The 19,013-nt window shown below is 35.6% G+C and overlaps 2 protein-coding genes across 2 annotated transcripts; both read left to right on the forward strand.

Moving 5' to 3' along the window:
* Positions 1-477: 477 nt before the first annotated feature.
* On the forward strand, positions 478-1,529 carry LOC140883620 (kunitz trypsin inhibitor 5-like). Its single transcript, XM_073290165.1, has one exon. It carries the CDS (start codon positions 561-563, stop codon positions 1,173-1,175), a length of 615 nt encoding a protein of 204 aa, XP_073146266.1. The 5' UTR covers positions 478-560; the 3' UTR covers positions 1,176-1,529.
* Positions 1,530-4,399: 2,870 nt separating this feature from the next.
* On the forward strand, positions 4,400-5,207 carry LOC140884104 (kunitz trypsin inhibitor 5-like). Its single transcript, XM_073290771.1, has one exon. The coding sequence runs from the start codon at positions 4,400-4,402 to the stop codon at positions 4,967-4,969; it is 570 nt and encodes a 189-aa protein (XP_073146872.1). The 3' UTR covers positions 4,970-5,207.
* The last annotated feature ends 13,806 nt before the right edge of the window (positions 5,208-19,013 follow it).

Below are 19,013 nucleotides of genomic sequence, written 5' to 3' on the forward strand. Positions count from 1 at the left end.
CATACCTTATCTCGAGGTTTATTCAATGCGCTCTCAAATATAAAGATTACAGGTTTTTATATCATAATTAAAAATAACATTAATTAATTTTTTTGGAGTCGATATATAATGTATAGGAAGATGAAATATTTAATTAAAACGTCTAAAATCTAAGTTAAAAAATTCATGGAAATCAAACTTATAATTTCAATTTGTAAATATATATACTAAAATAAAGGTGACTCGCCACTAATTTCAATACCTAGTACTTTCATTTATCTAATATCTGTCACGTCTTTGACTTTCACACACTTGTAATTTAAAGTTTGGTATAATAGTCAATTATCAAAGTTTCAAACTAGTACGATTTACGTAAACTATATTGTTCACGAATCCGCTGCTACAACCTATCAATTTAATGCGCTTTTAATATTTTATAATTATAATAATATAAATATTTTATATTATAAAAATGTGATGGATTTAACTATAAATAAACATGATCTAGATCTCCAATCCATATATTCTCCCCCGTACTTACATTTAATTGACATTGACATTGGCCGATCGTAATAGTAAAAATGAAGATAAACTTGATGATCACTCAGATTTCCATGCTGGTTTTGATGATCTTCATGATCTCCTCCACCTGTGAAGCAGCCGAACAGCCCGCTCCGGTGCTCGACACAGACGGAAAAGCCCTCCGTGCAGGCGTCGACTATTACGTACTTCCGGTCTTCCGCGGCAGGGGTGGCGGCCTCACGCTAGACAGCACCGACGAACAAAACCCTTGTCCTCTCGATGTTGTTCAAGAACAATCTGAAGTTGATCGTGGCCTTCCAGTATACTTCAAGCCCGTGAACCCCAAAAAGGGCGTCATCCGTCTAGAAACCGACCTAAACGTCTTGTTTAATGCCTCGTCGATCTGTGTTCAGACGACGTTATGGAAGCTCGATGTCTTCGACGGGAAGTATTTCATCACGACGGGCGGAGTTGAAGGGAACCCTGGCCGTGACACCATTAGCAACTGGTTCAAGATTCAAAAGTATGACAGTGATTACAAGTTTGTTTATTGCCCGACGGTTTGCGATATCTGCAGGCCGGTATGCGGAGATGTCGGGATCTTCATCAAAGACGGGAAGAGGCGGTTGGCTTTAAGTGACGTCCCACTTAAAGTTATGTTTAAGAAGGTCTGATCGATCGATTAGCCTGCATGCATGTTTGTGTTTGTGTGTGTGATTATATATTTATGCATTAATGATATGTAATATTGGTGATCTGCTTAATTGCTTTGTTTGGTCATGTTTGTGATAATAATAAAAGAAGCTATAAGGTCAAATATTTGATTAATGTATATATGTAATAAAAGAGTTGGCTTTCACCATGCATGCTCTGTTTTATTGGACATAATTGTCTTTGTATTGTTTGTTTCCATTCTTCGATCGGGAAGTGTTTTCCTTATTTGATATAGAAACAAACATGACTATTATCTATGAATGTATGTAGACACAATGTTTTGGCATATATAATTAAAAGGTAATATAGTTTCATTAATTGAGTTATGTCGAAAAGATCGTTTCAAAAAATTGATCCGTGACACTATGTCATAAGAATTTTTGTGATGATCTAATTATTTTCTTAAAATCATATTTTTCATCATCTCAGCATATTCCAACATAATTAATTGTTAATTATATATTATTATTTTGGAGTTATTTTTTTCATCATTTAATCCATCATTTATTCTATTGTATTTATTTTAACCCAAAAGATATATATCATATCATATGAAATTTTAAATACTTTATCCATCATATTATGAAATTTTTAAATATTTATTATAAGATTAATTAGATTTTTCCAAACCAAACATGCATAAAGTTTATTTTGCTAAAACTCCTCCACCAAAACATACAAATTCCACTAAATTAAAAGTTGACAAAAACTCCTATGAAACGGTCTCAAGGGTCATTTTTTGAGACGGGTCTCTTATATGGGTTATTCATTAAAAAGTATTACATTTTATGCCAAAAGTATTACTTATCATTATAAATATGGGTAGGATTGACCCGTCTCACAGATGAGACCGTACGGGTCTCTTATATGGGTTATCCATTAAAAATTATTACATTTTATGCCAAAAGTATTACTTATCATTATAAATATGGGTAGGATTGACCCGTCTCACAGATGAGACCGTCTCACATAAGTGTTACTCTTAAAAGTTTTATAATGAATTGCAAGACACGTCATCATCGATTGCACGAATGGGGTTCGGTGGGTGTTGTTGGGTAATAACCATATAATATAAATCCAGAATCCATCATGTTAAATTATCAAGAATGTAAACGATAAACTGAAGTGGAAGCGTACCTAAATCCATAAAAATTGGTACGTACCCATGTAGATCTGCATGGTTTGGCCTTTCGGATCAACACGATCGATTTGCCTTGAGAGTCTTTTAAATTCTCTCACTCTCTCTAACTATCGATGTAAATAGAATAGAATGACTGCATCGTGTGATCCGGGAACCATAACCCTTTACTTATATGTAGGGATTTTATTTAATCACATCAATCAAATAGAAAAGTCCACTAGTATCTACACATTAAAGGTTCCCCTATTTGATACATTAAAGCCCAAATAACCCGAAGCCTTATTTAGATCACTTTTATGGGCTGACCTTATAATTTGACAGCCGCAATATATAATTATTTATATATAAGCCCAACGTTGGATTTATGATCCAACAATCTCCCACTTTGGCTATATGTGAAACTTTATAATTATGTTTTGCAAAAATAACCAAATGAGATCAACTTTGCTGTCATTACCGAAATGTATCTACAACCAATATGGTCAATCAATCATACCAACATAGTATTAAAGTGACCTTTGGTACATTCATCGTAACTTGACCCATCAATAGTCACATATGCCATACAACTGAATGACATGGGTTACGATGTGGATGTGTAGCATAAAAATTTTCTGTAATGTGATCTTAACATACCTATTTTCAACTGGTTCACCCTTAAACTTTAGTGAAATCAACCATAACAGAGTCAGAGTGTGAATTAATCAAAAAATTTATTTCTGCAGAATAACTTACATTTCCATAAACCAAAAAACCGAACATGTATATATATAAAAGCATTTAAAATTACAAACTCCCATTAAAACTGAATATTCGTAATTGACAAAACACACAAAAAAATAATGTGCAGATAAAACATTATGGGTGATAATACCTTAGTTGGGTGATAATACCTTAGTAAGTGGATCCACAATCATGGAGTTTATATCGATGTGATTTATATACAACTATTCACTCTGAACTCTTACTTTAACAACCAAAACCTGATTGGATGCCTTATAACAAACTATAAAATCTATTGTCATGATAAAAGAAGCTATAGTAAGGGACTTTTTAGCACTCTTTTATGTGATGACATCTTTTGCCAGTAGATTAAAATAGCCCGACATAGTTTTCATACTATCTTGATATCCTGCAAATTAGTGTCAGTATATCAAATGATCTCAAAACCGATTTGGCCTCCGATATGTGAGCATTTAATCCTTTATTTTTCAGTAAATTCTAATTTAATAATTTTCAATAGTCTACTCCTGAATTATTTAAATTTATATCCAACATTCCAGTCATGTATATAAATATTTTACATATAAATCTTAGCAATGCATTAGATTCCCTATGGCTAAGTCATAGAGAATATTTTGCATTTCATTTCCTTTAAAATCATTCTTAGGAAATTGATTGAGACTAAGTTGCCTCCCTTAATTATAAGGGTATCAAATGGTTTTCATTATAAAACAAGAAAAATATATTTACTCTCATAGACCTTATGAAATGTACAATCATCAATCAAATTCATCACAAAAGAACAAGATGTTCAAATGATGAGACGTAAAATACCATTTATTGATTGAAATGCAGTACTCATGCTAATATAATCCTGAAGAGTCCTTCAAAGAAACCAAAGATAAAGGTTCTTTACAATTGCTTTCATGTTACTGTGTAAAATATCAATTATGACAAGACGATCCTTATATCTTTCTACATTACCTTTTGAATACTCGTGATTTTAAATATCTATTTAGAACCAATGAATTTCACATTTTAAGCAATGGAATAAGATCCCAAATGTCATTGTATTTCATAGATTTTATCTCCTTATTATTGACATCAATCCACTTTGAGAGTTAGAACTTTTCATGACTTGACAAAAATTGATAAAATATCATTTTCTCTCATTCCAATGTTGACCATATGCTCTTGGAGAAATATAATCAAATTACCTAGGATTGCACATCTTCTCTCTCGAGTGGAACTCCATAGTGATGAGATTATTGAGATGTAAGAGCTTGTTTTTTCGGAATATTTTTTGAATGAGAAATTTTCATGATCTCCTCCACCTGTGAAGCAGCCGAACAGCCCGCTCCGGTGCTCGACACAGATGGAAAAGCCCTCCGTGCAGGCGTCGACTATTACGTACTTCCGGTCTTTCGCGGCAGGGGTGGCGGCCTCACGCTAGACAGCACCGACGAACAAAACCCTTGTCCTCTCGATGTTGTTCAAGAACAATCTGAAGTTGATCGTGGCCTTCCAGTATACTTCAAGCCCGTGAACCCCAAAAAGGGTGTCATCCGTCTAGAAACCGACCTAAACGTCTTGTTTAATGCCTCGTCGATCTGTGTTCAGACGACATTATGGAAGCTCGATGTCTTCGATGAATCCACCGGGAAGTATTTCATCACGACGGGCGGAGTTGAAGGGAACCCTGGCCGTGACACCATTAGCAACTGGTTCAAGATTCAAAAGTATGACAGTGATTACAAGTTTGTTTATTGCCCGACGGTTTGCGATATCTGCAGGCCGGTATGCGGAGATGTCGGGATCTTCATCAAAGACGGGAAGAGGCGGTTGGCTTTAAGTGACGTCCCACTTAAAGTTATGTTTAAGAAGGTCTGATCGATCGATTAGCCTGCATGCATGTTTGTGTTTGTGTGTGTGATTATATATTTATGCATTAATGATATGTAACATTGGTGATCTGCTTAATTGCTTTGTTTGGTCATGTTTGTGATAATAATAAAAGCAGCTATAAGGTCAAATATTTGATTAATGTATATATGTAATAAAAGAGTTGGCTTTCACCATGCATGCTCTGTTTTATTGGACATAATTGTCTTTGTATTGTTTGTTTCCATTCTTCGATCGGGAAGTGTTTTCCTTATTTGATATAGAAATAAACATGACTATTATCTATGAATTGATGTAGACACAATGTTTTGGCATATATAATTAAAAGGTAATATAGTTTCATTAATTGAGTTATGTCGAAAAGATCGTTTCAAAAAATTGATCCGTGACACTATGTCATAAGAATTTTTGTGATGATCTAATTATTTTCTTAAAATCATATTTTTCATCATCTCAACATATTCCAACATAATTGATTGTTAATTATATATTATTATTTTGGAGTTATTTTTTTCATCATTTAATCCATCATTTATTCTATTGTAATTATTTTAACCCAAAACATATATATCATATCATATGAAATTTTAAATACTTTATCCATCATATTATGAAATTTTTAAATATTTATTATAAGATTAATTAGATTTTTCCAAACCAAACATAAAGTTTATTTTGCTAAAACTCCTCCACCAAAACATACAAATTCCACTAAATTAAAAGTTTTATAATGAATTGCAAGTCACGTCGTCATCAATTGCGCGAATGGGATTCGGTGTGTGTTGTTGGGTAATAACCATATAATATAAATCCATAATCCATCATGCTAAGTCATAAAGAATATAAACGATAAACTGTAATGGAAGCGTACCTAAATCCATAAAAATTGGTACGTACCCATGTAGATCTGCATGGTTTGGCCTTCCGGATCAACACGATCGATTTGCCTTGAGAGTATTTTAAATTCTCTCACGCTCTCTAACTATCGATGTAAATAGAATAGAATGACTGCATCGTGTTATCCGGGAACCATAACCCTTTACTTTTATGTAGGAATTTTATTTAATCACATCAATCAAATAGAAAAGTCCACTAGTATCTACACATTAAAGGTTCCCCTATTAGATACATTAAAGCCAAAATAACCAGAAGCCTTATTTAGATCACTTTTATGGGCTGACCTTACAATTTGACAGCCACAATACATAATTATTTATATATAAGCCCAACATTGGATTTATGATCCAACAATCTCCCACTTTGGCTATATGTGAAACTTTAATTTATAATTATGTTTTGCAAAAATAACCAAATAAGATCAACCTTGTTGTCATTATCGAAATGTATCTACAACCAATCCGATCCATCAATCATACCAACATAGTATTAAAGTGACCTTTGGTGCATTCATCATAACTCGACCCATCAATGGTCAAATATGTCATACAAATGAATGACATGGGTTACGATGTGGATTTGTAGAATAAAAATTTCCTGTAATTTGATCTTAACATACCTATTTTCAACTGGTTCACCCTTAAACTTTAGTGAGATCAACCATAACAGAGTCAGAGTGTGAATTAATCAAAAAATTTATTTCTGCAGAATAACTTACATTTCCATAAACCAAAAAACCGAACATGTATTTAAAAGCATTTAAAATTACAAACTCCCATTAAAACTGAATATTCGTAATTGAAAAAACACACAAAAAAATAATGTGCACATAAAACATTTTGGGTGATAATACCTTAGTAAGTGGATCCACAATCATGGAGTTTATACCGATGTGATTTATAGACAACTATTCATTCTGAACTCTTACTTTAACAACCAAAACCCGATTTGATGACTTATAACAAACTATAAAATCTACTGTCATGATAAAAGAAGCTACATTAAGGGACTTTTTAGCACTCTTTCATGTGATGACATCTTCTGCCAGTAGATTAAAATAGTCCGACATAGTTTTCACACTATCTTGACATCCTGCAAATTAGTGTCGGTATATCAAATGATCTTAAAACCGATTTGGCCTCCGATATGTGAGCATTTAATCCTTTATTTTTCAGTAAATTCCATAATATCTAATTGACTACTTTTCAATAGTCTACTCCTGAATTATTTAAATGTATATCCAACATTCTAGTCACGTATATAAATATTTTACGTATAAACCTTAGCAATGCATTAGATTCCCTATGGCTAAGTCATAGAGAATAATTTGCTTTTCTTTTCCTTTAAAATCATTCTTAGGAAATTGATTGAGACTAAATTGTATCCCTTAATTATAAGGGTATCAAATGGTTTTCATTATAAAACAAGAAAAATATATTTACTCTGACAGACCTTATGAAATGTACAATCATCAATCAAATTCATCACAAAAGAACAAGATGTTCACATGATGAGACGTAAAATACCATTTATTTATTGAAATGCAGTACTCTTGCTAATATAATCCTGAAGAGTCCTTCAAAGAAACCAAAGAGAAAGGTTCTTTACAATTGCTTTCATGTTACTGTGTAAAACATCATTTATGACAAGACGATCCTTATATCTTTCCACATTACCTTTTGAATACTCGTGATTTTAAATATCCATTTAGAACCAATGAATTTCACATTTTAGGCAATGGAATAAGATCCCAAATGTCATTGTCTTTCATAGATTTTATCTCTTTATTATTGACATCAATCCACTTTGAGAGTTAGAACTTTTCATGACTTGACAAAAATTGATAAAATATCATTTTCTCTCATTCCAATGTTGACCATATGCTCTTGGAGAAATACAATCAAATTACCTAGGATTGCACGTCTTCTCTCTCGAGTGGAACTCCATAGTGACGAGGTTATTGAGATGTAAGAGCTTTTTTTTTCGGAATATTTCTTGAATGAGAAATTTTCTAAAATTGCCTTAGCGTATTGTGTTTTGAACAAGGTCAAAATAAAAATTTGATCAATGCCAATAACACTTGTGATAATATCAAAATATTCTTCTTCAGAATACAAATTCCATAAATATATTTCCCTACAAACTCAACATCCTCAAAAAACCAAGCATTTCCCAACTTAAAATCAAATTTATTATGGGACCATAAAATTTTACCCCTTAGAACTTTAAGAGCCACTTTAATCAAACTTTGTTGATGATATATGTTGCAGTCATTAGTACTTTTCCATAAATGAGATATAAGAATTCATATCTAAAATAATCATTTATGAAAATTATAAAATATTGTTGATCATTACAAGAACAATACAGAATGACCTAGTACTCACAAATATCTGTATTTATAAGTTCTAAGACGTCCAAATTCTTGTTGGCTTCAATCTCCTTTAATCGGTTCATTTTTCCTTTATACAATTAACACAAATATCAAAATATGTGAAATCTAAAGGATTGAGAACTTCGTCATACACAAGTTTTTTTATTCTCTATCTGGAGATATAACATAATATCTTATGTCAAGACATAACTGAATTCTCACTTATTTTAATTTTATCTTTGGGCCTTGTAAACTTAATTGCAGGGACTCATTAAATGAAACAATTGTATCAACTGAATAAAGATTATTGGATGAATTGCATGGTTCAAATATTTTTAGTTAAATTGATCTTAAAAGTTGTTATCATCAAATTAGAATGAGTAAAGGTGATGAGTGGAAAAGTTCTTTTAAAACTAAGTATGGATTATATGAGTGGTTGGTTATGCCTTTTGGATTAACTAATTCACCGAGCACTTTTATGCTCTTAATGAATCATATCTTGCGTGCACACATTGGAAAATTTGTTGTAGTTTATTTTGATGATCTTCTAGTATATAGCAAGAATTTGAATGAGCATATTGAACACTTGAGAATTGTGGGGACCTCGGGTTGCTAATCTCATCTTAGGACAATTAACGATTAATAAACAATTAATCATGTATTTAAAAGAATACTCAAACCAAATAAAAAAAAATTAAAAATATTGCACCTCGCTCGATCGGTTAAATCCTACCGATCGAGCGAGCTGGAAATCCCATTTCTCGGGTCTGAGCATATTTTGGTCTCGCTCGAGCGGTCAAATCCTACCGATCGAGCGAGCTCAAAATTTCAATTCTCTGTTTTGCATTTTTAAGGCCTCGCTCGATCGGTTAAATCCTACCGATCGAGCGGCCTCTCTGCCCAGAAAAATCTGCAGAAACACTTATGCTGTCAAGACTTGGAAAATTAATCCAAAACCAACTCAAACATGGTTTATCAATTCTGGAACATTCATATATATATATATATGAAGTCTCAAGCATCAATCCATTCGATTATTACATCAAACGAATAGTAACAAAGGCATCAAAACCATAAACTACACAAAGTGTACTTCAAGTCATAATTCTTCTACAAATTTGATGCTAGTTCAACTATCATACATCATCTAAAACCCGAGTCCTCACTTGCTAAATCTCTCTCCCGAGCTATCAATGTCGTCGTTGACTAGCTCATGCCCCCTCTGTTGCCATGCACACATACAAAACAAAGCAACAACCGGATAAACTCCGGTGAGAAATCATTTCCAGTATAATCGACATATATAAAGCGTTAAATAAATCATATCGACTCTATTCATAAGCGACTCAACAATAAAGAATATATCGATTAAGAATTGATTCATATAACGTCGTGTGCCATCAAGATTCGTAAACGATCTTGACATGGATATCCATCTATCGAAATCATTTCGGATTCGAAAATAAGGTCAACCTCCGACCTTGGAATAGAACCAATTCAATAACATCTCGTATCATAATCATATCGACTCAAATCAAAGATCCACTACCTGGGATGGATCGACAACATCAAAATCAAATCAAAACATAAACAAGTATGTGGTTTTGGCAGGACAACTCAAGAATAGTCGATCTTGAGTTTCAAACTCCCTAACTCGTGATGTCGTCATTATACCTTCGTATATCTCGGTTCTAACTACTTCGAATCTGAAATATAACATCAAAACATATATATCAGACTTCATTGAATCTTACCAATTCAGAATCAAATCAAAATCATCATCAGATTGTCAATCAATATTTTTTTCAAACCTCGACTTCCTCTTATTTGATTCAACTCGGCGTCTTGATTTGTTAGCCTTCAAAATCAACTGAAACTGAACAATAAAAATGCTATAACTTCATCAACATCTAAACAAACAGCTCAGCTCAGACATAGGCTATCAAAATAGTCTCAAACTCTAATCGACGGCATAGCGATTGAAACTCAGTAACCGACGAAATATCGAAATCATTTCTAATTACTCAAATTCTTCATACGTATACTCAAGTCCATTAAACATCATCCAAATCATTTTATCAGCAGCCATAATAATATATAAACATGCTGGACTTAGGACTGAAGACATATAACATAAACTATTCAATCCGATTTTGAATATGCGAACGATAGAATGCCAAGAACAAGTTCATAATATCAGAATCTGATCTCTGCCAAATACTGATTCCGAAACCTAACTAAAACATCACAATACTTACACGAGATCGAAGCCCTCGTTTCAAATATTCCAGAACAATTTACGGAATCAAAATCGGATAACCGAAGCAAAAGATATAAGGATTTAAAGATCAATAGCAAATGAAGAAGATGGGCTCTCGGCTTTGCTCTGTTCTTTCCTTCTTCTATTTCTGAATTTGCACGTATTCTAGATTATTTATCAAAGAAAAAATTGGATATATTAAAGAAAAATTGCAATTTAGTCCCTGACACTTCAAAAATTACAATTCAGTCCTCGACCCTTATTTTAATTCAATTTCAATCCTTAATAATTTAAGAATATTAGAATTTAAATCGAAACTCTAAATATTCCCAAATTAAATATACTCGGATTAAAATTAAATAATCTCGAATTAAATTAAGTAATCCCGGGCCTTACATTCCTCCCCCACTAAGATATGAGTTCGTCCTCGAATTCATAAACAGTATAGATATGCAGTCTGTATACTCATAAGAATAAAGAATAACAGAAAACTGAATAAGAACTCACATCAGTGAAATAAGTAAGGAAATCTCTGTCTCATGTCTTCTTCAACTTTCCATGTCGCTTCTTCAACTCTGTGCCGACTCCATTGAATCATCACCAATGGAATGGTCTTCGTTCGGAGTTGCTTTTCTTTCCTATCCAGAATCTGAATCGGTTGTTCAAAATAACTCAGAGTGTCATCGAGTTCAGCTTCATCAACGTGGATAATATGCGATACATCAGGCTGATACTTCCTCAACATCGAAACATGAAAAACATCATGAATATCGGACAAGGATGGAGGAAGAGCGAGTCGATAAGCAAGATTGCCTATCTTCTCGAGAATCTCATACGGCCCAATAAATCGTGGAGACAACTTTCCTTGCTTGCCAAATCTAACTGTGCCCCTGAATGGTGAAATCTTCAAGAACACTCTATCTCCCTGTTCAAAATATAATGGTCGTCGTCGAATATTCGCATATCTGGTTTGTCTATGCTGCGCTGTTCTCATTCTCTGCTGAATCAACTTCACCTTCTTAGTCATCTGTCTGATCATATCCGGTCCCAACTCAGGCACCTCCGACACATCATCCCAGTACAATGGCGATCGACACTTCTTCCCATACAACGCTTCAAATGGAGCCATCTTTATACTTGTCTGATAACTATTGTTATAAGAGAACTCCACAAGTGGTATAGAATCTTGCCATGTAACACCAAAATCAAGTATCACAGCTCTAAGCATATCCTCAAGAGTCTGAATAGTTCGTTCAGATTGACCGTCAGTTTGAGGATGATAAGCAGTACTCAAATGTAAGCGCGTACCTAGAGCTTCCTGTAGGCTATGCCAAAAGTGCGAAGTAAATTTAGGATCTCGATCAGATTCAATCGACTTTGGCACACCGTGCAATCTTACCACTTCTCGAATATAGAGATCTGCCATTTGATCATGACGATAAGTCATTCGATAATAAATGAAGCACGCAGATTTCGTCAATCTGTCTATGATCACCCAAATAGCATCACATCCTCGGGATGCTCGTGGCAATTTTGTCACAAAGTCCATAGAAATGTGATCCCATTTCCATTCAGGAATAGATAGACTCTGTAATAAGCCATCTGGTTTCTTTCTCTCAGCCTTCACCTGTTGGCAGTTCAAGCATTTTGATACAAATTCAGTCACATCAGACTTCATTTGTTTCCACCAGTACTGATTTTTCAAATCATTGTACATTTTCCTGCCTCCAGGGTGAATACTGAATCGACTACAATGAGCTTCCTTCAAAATATTCTGTCTCAAATCTGAAAGATCGGGAACAACAATTCGGTTATTCACATACAGAATATCATCATCACTAACATTGTATTCAGACTGATGTCCTGATCTGATCATTTCAATCGATTTCTGAACACTGAAGTCTGATTTCTGTGCGTCTTTAATTTGAATCAACAATTCAGGCTCAGCACTGATAGCATATACTCTCATTGGTCTCCTATCTGTATCAAATATATATCCAAAAATATAGCAATCTTCAATCAAATTCGATACACCTATAGTAGACAAGGATAAAGCACATACCTTCCTACTTAGGGCATCTGCTGCTGCATTCGATTTCCCTGGATAATATTTGATTTCACAATCAAAATCTTTCAATAAATCGAGCCATCTTCTTTGTCTCGTGTTTAGATCAGATTGTGAAAACAGATACTTCAAACTCTTGTGATCAGAAAAGATTTCAAACTTTTCACCATATAAATAATGTCTCCAAATTTTTAATGCAAAGACGATGCTGCCAATTCAAGATCATGAATTGGATATCGGACTTCATGTGGTTTCAGTTGTCGAGAGGCATAAGCGACAACATGTCCTTTCTGCATTAAAACACATCCCAGACCTCGATGAGAAGCATCGCAATAAACAACAAAATCACCAGTACCTGAAGGGATTGTCAAGACTGGTGATGTAGTCAATCTTTTCTTAAACTCAAGAAAACTTGTTTCACATGCTTCAGACCACACAAACGGTGCATTCTTCTGTGTAAGCTGAGTAATAGGTTTTGCAATAGATGAGAAATCTCGGATGAATCGACGATAATATCCTGCCAAGCCCATAAAACTTCTGGTTTCAGGCACAGATGTCGGTCGCTGCCAACTAATCACAGCTTCAACTTTACTTGGATCAACTAAAATACCATCTCCTGATATAATATGACCCAGAAAAACCACCTGTTTCAACCAAAACTCACATTTGGATAGCTTAGCATACAGTTTTTCTTCCCTCAACGTCTTCAAAACTGTTCTCAAGTGATTAGCATGATCACACAAATTCTTAGAGTATATCAAAATATCATCGATAAATATGATCACGAAATCATCTAGATATTTTTGAAATACTCTATTCATCAATCCCATAAAAACTGCTGGTGCATTCGTTAGACCAACAGGCATGACTATAAATTCGTAATGGCCATGCCTGGTTCTAAATGCAGTCTTAGGGATATCCTCATCTCTCACCCTCAATGGATGATAACCGGATTGTAAATCAATCTTCGAATATATTGACGAACCCTGCAATTGATCAAACAAATCATCGATACGAGGTAAAGGATAGCGATTCTTTACCGTTGCTTTGTTCAATTGTCGGTAGTCAATACACAGTCTCATTGATCCGTCTTTCTTTCTCACAAATAATACCGGAGCTACCCAGGGCGAAACACTTGTTCTGATATATCCCTTGGCCAACAATTTTTCAAGTTGGTCCTTCAACTCTTTCAACTCTATCGGTGCCATACGATAAGGTGCTTTTGATATCGGTTGTGTACCTGGCATCAATTCTATGCTAAAATCTACCTCTCGAAACGGAGGCAATCCCGGTATCTCGTCAGGGAAAACATCAGCGAATTCACTAACCACTGGCAAGTCAGCCAATTTCGGGCTAGTCTTCAGTACATCTACTGCATAGATAAGAAATCCTTCTCCCCCTTTCTGTAATAAGTCAGTCATAGAAAGAACAGATGTCAAAGGAATTCTGGCTCGTGATCTGATAAGTGTATTTTATACACTTAATTTATATATGATTTTAATTGTTAAATATTTGTTTCGAGCAGATTTATGCCTGGATTTTGTTGTTTTTGTGTTTGTAGGAGAGTATGGAGAATTATTTGGAAAAGAGAATAAAAATGATATTTGTGAGAAAATGGAGAAAGAAATTAAAAGGAGAAAAGAAAAGAATAAAAGAAAGGAAGAGAAAAGAAAGAAGAAAATAACGTACAGAAGACTTAATGGGCTTTGTAAATGGGCCAATTGGTTGGCGCTAAAACTTAGCGCTTAAGGGAAAGCTATCGCGCAAGTGTGTGAAGCGAGAGAATTGAAGCCAGAGCCCTATGCGCGCCCTCCTGGGTTTTTAAGTGCCCGCGCATCACTATCAGTGTTTTAATCGAAAAGGAAACTTTCTATTTTCTTGGGCTTTTGAGTACGCTATAAAAAGAGATTTTTTTAGTCTGAGATGGGAAGGGCTGCCACAATATTTTACACGCACATCAGATATTGATCGTGAAGATTTCTGGGAAGAAATCTGGAGCTTTAATCTGATGAACAAAGACGGAGTTTGAAAGACCGGACACGGCGTCGACGACGGATTTGTTTCTTTTATCTTTATTTATTTAATTCTGAATATATTTTTGGATTTTTGAACATGTTTTGTTTTATTCAGAATTTTATTATGAACTAAATTTTTAGAGTCTAGAGGTCAGATGGAACCTGGTTGAGACGCTTTCATGAATTTTTGATTTTATTGAATTGAGTTTTGTTTCTAGATTAATTGTTTTTTTATAGAATTGATTGTCTTTTCAATTATCTGATCAATAATTGATTTGTTATATTTATTTGAAATCATTGCTTGGGAGAGGGGATTTTGAATAGGACATTAGAAACTACACTGTTAATTATTTATACAGCTCGGGAGAGTGTATGATTTTAACAGAGCTTTTAAAAAGAACATTATTTTGTGATAGATCACTGCGATAAATTCTTAATAGGAATATTGGAATTGAATTGTAGTTGATAAACATTATTTGTTGCTCGGGAGAGGGAAATAATAAACTTAAGTGTTCTTGGCTATTAATTGACTGAAATTCATGAAGATTAATTATTTAGTATTGACTGTTGTTGAAACCAGGTGAAATCTATACCTCTAGACTATTTTTCTCTGATTGATATTATCTGAAAGTTGTGTGTGTGCTATAAAATCTTCTTGATTATTTTTATTTATTTCAAAATTCTCAAATTTTGATTTTCTAGATAAAGTTTGGACTATTCTAATTACAAGTACTAAATATTTTTATTTTACTCCCTGTGGGATCGATATCTGATTTAATCACTATATTAAAACTTTACACTCGTACGCTTGCGAGGAATTTTCATAACAAGTTTTTGGCGCCGTTGCCGTGGAGTAATTTTGATTATTTTTTTTAGTTTTGTTACCAATTAGTCTAGATTTTAATTTAGAGTTTTTTTATTTTATTTTGAAGTTACTAATTAAATTCTTCTTAATTTTAATTGCAGTTTATGCGACGATCTCAAAGTGCGAATTCTCTACTTTTTGATCCGGAGATCGAACGAACTGCACGTGCTTTGAGAAGAGCGAGAAGAGAAGAAATTAATAACATGGCTGAAGAGAATGTGAATCAAGCTCCCCTGGTGCCTAGCAGAGATCACTTCAGGCCGACGATCCAGGCTCACTACTCTGGAATAGCTCGAGGAACAAAAAATGCCAACAATTTTGAGCTAAAGCCGGCCTTGATCAACATGGTTCAATCGAACCAATTTAATGGGAGTGCCACAGCTGATCCTCACTTGCATCTCAGGACCTTTTTAGAAATTACTGATACGGTAAAATTTAACGGTGTTCCTAAGGATAGTATTCGTTTACGCTTTTTTCCATTTTTTCTCAGGGATCAAGCCAGAAGTTGGTTGCAATCACTGCTGCTTGGAAGCATCACTACTTGGGAGGGGATGGCAGAAAAATTTTTTGCTAAATATTTTCCACCTGCCAAGTCCACCCAGTTGAAGATCGAGATCAGCACTTTCAGGAAGATGGATTCTGAACAGCTCTACGAGGCGTGGGAAAGGTACAAAGAATTACTTAGACGTTGTCCTAACCACAATTTTGCAGATTGGGAACAGATCGAGTGGTTTTACAATGGACTGAATGCGCCTACGAGGATGAACGTGGATTCTGCTTCTGGAGGAACTATTTTTGCAAAGGACCCCGCTCAAGCCTACGATATGCTGGAACAGATGACGATCAATAGTTTCAATGGCCATCTGAGCGTATGGGAGTCAAGAAGCCAGCTGGAGTGTATGCAGTGGATCCTCTCACATCCATCACTGCTCAATTATCTGCACTGACTACGCAGGTAGCTTCTTTGAATAAGATTCATGTTGCAGATTCAATTGGAGTTGAGGGATCACATACACCAGAGCAAGTTAATTATATCAATCCTAATGGCTACCGAGGTTATGGAGCTTACAGAGGTAATCCGGTTCCTAATGCTTATCACCCTAGTTTGAGGAATAATGAAATTTTTTCATATGCTAACAATACTAATAAGGGTGATGGTAAGCTGTCTTTGGAGGACGTTGTTAGTACCTTTGTGCAGGAATCAGGTAAGAGGATGGCGAGAACTGAGTCTCGCCTCGACGGCTTGGAGACGCACATGGCCAACATGGGCGCGGTGTTGCAATCCATGGAGACTAGCATCGGGCAGTTGGCGAATGCATTGAAGGATAATAATAGAGGCCAGTTTCCAAGCAACACTGAGGTGAATCCCAAGGAGCAATGCAATGCTATCACGTTGAGAAGTGAGAAGCAAGTGGATAGAGAAGAAAGCCATCCATCTAAAAGGACTGAGAAAGCTGTAGTTGAAGAGAAGGAAGTCTAGAGAAAGGAGCCTGAACTGGAGCCGAAACCGATGTACAAGCCTCCACTTTCCTACCCGCAGAGGTTCAAGAAAAAAGCTTTAGATGAGCAGTTCTCCGAATTCTTGGAGATTTTCAAAAAGATTCATATCAACATCCCCTTTGCTGAAGCTTTGGAGCAAATGACGAACTATGCGAAGTTCATCAAGGAGATGATGTCCAAGAAGAGGAGGCTGCTAGAAAACGAGGTAGTCAATCTGACGGAAGAGTGCAGTGCGGTGCTACAAAAGAAGATGCCACAGAAACTTAAGGATCCAGGGAGTTTTACTATTCCTTGTTCTATTAGTTCTTCTTATTTTAATAATGCACTTTGTGATTTAGGGGCCAGTATTAATTTAATGTCATTATCTATTTACAGGGCCTTGGAGTTGGGAGACATGAAATCGACTAAGATTTCATTGCAATTGGCGGATAGAAGCATTAAATATCCACTAGGAATTGTTGTAGATTTTCTAGTCAAGGTTGATAAATTTATCTTCCTTGAAGCGGATCATGGTGCTCCGCTGATTTTTGGACGTCCATTTTTGGCTACTGCTGATGCCAAAATAGATGTCAAGAAGGGTGCGTTTTCGATGGGTGTGGAAGGCGAGAGAGTGATTTTCAACTTATTCACGAAAGCACCCAATCCACCCATTGAAGAATTGTGTTTAATCGAGCCGGTTGTAAAGTTGGAAGCGCCAAATTTATCATCAAAGAAGGCCAAGAAAAAAAGAGAAAAATTTAAAAGGCGGTTCGTGGAATTTATTTGGCGAGTAAAAGAAAAAGGGAAGCCTTAATACCGGTGAAAGTCGGGCTGACGACTTTAAATCAAGCGCTACTTGGGAGGCAACCCAAGCATTTTATTTTATTTGCTTTTATTTTCAGTTTAATTAATTTTTGTTATTTAAAAGTTTTTTTTTATTTTTTATATTTTTCAATTTTTTAAGTTTAATTTTTCTTAATTTTCAATTTTTTTCAGGCTCCAAAAATTCTCAATACCGAGCAAGCGGCGCGCCCGCGCCTTACCTGGGCGAAATTGGCGATGATTTGCGAATTAAAGGCGCGCCCGCGTCATTATCTCGAGCGCCCGCGCCTCCTCACCGCATGAAGCTTAGCCATTAGCGCATCTTCTTTGCGCAATCGCGCATCTGCACCGCGCGGCCACAAAGCGCAAACGCGCAACTTAAAGTGCGCAAGACCAGCGCAAACAAGACACCAACAACGCAGAATCTAGCACTATCACGCATCATCACCGAAGCGCCAACGATTCCCATCTGCGCCTCTTCTAAGCGCAATCGCGCTAACCAAGCCATCATCTGCGCTGCCATAGGCGCTATCGCGCCACTTCAGCCCCAACAGCACAGCAAATCTCCCTATCAGCAACTTTTCTGCGCAACGTCAAGAGCAAACACGCATCGCCATTTCCAGCAGCTCTTCCATGCGATCGAGATTGCATCATAAGCTTTCCCTTACCATGCGCTAACAACCTCTTGAAGGGCGCCAACCATCCTCAGCAGCGCTTAACAGTGCGCTAACGCGCATGAATCTCCCCATTTGCGCATCACAAGACATCCAAGGCGTAACAGTGTTCCTGCACCGCGCAAGAATTCCAGCTGCTACTATCCATGCGCGAACGAGCTCTACAACATCAGCAACTCCGTGAGCCAACGATCTCCTAGCTGATGCAGTTTAATGAGCAATCACGCCTCTCCATCAATTCTCATGGCTCATCTATGCGCACTCCCTCTTTGTCCCTATACATTACGAGTTCTATTTTGCTTGCTTTGAGCTTTACGTTTGTGTTTTAATTGTGTGCATGTCTTATTTTTCAGGTTAATATGGACGTTCATGTTGTGTTTTATCTATCTATGCACCATTTTCCCCTGATGGTTTATTTGGTGGAGTATGAGAAGTCGAAAAAAAAATTTCTATCCATGGAGATCGAGATGATGACATCGAGTACTGATGCTCGGTGTCGAAGGTACGCGTCCCGTGTCCCTTGTTATTTGTATTGTTTTAATCATTAGGGACAATGATTATATTAAGTTTGGGGGGATGAA

This window comes from Henckelia pumila, chromosome 2 (genome assembly GCF_033568475.1).
Source record: "Henckelia pumila isolate YLH828 chromosome 2, ASM3356847v2, whole genome shotgun sequence".
Lineage (NCBI taxonomy): Eukaryota > Viridiplantae > Streptophyta > Magnoliopsida > Lamiales > Gesneriaceae > Henckelia > Henckelia pumila.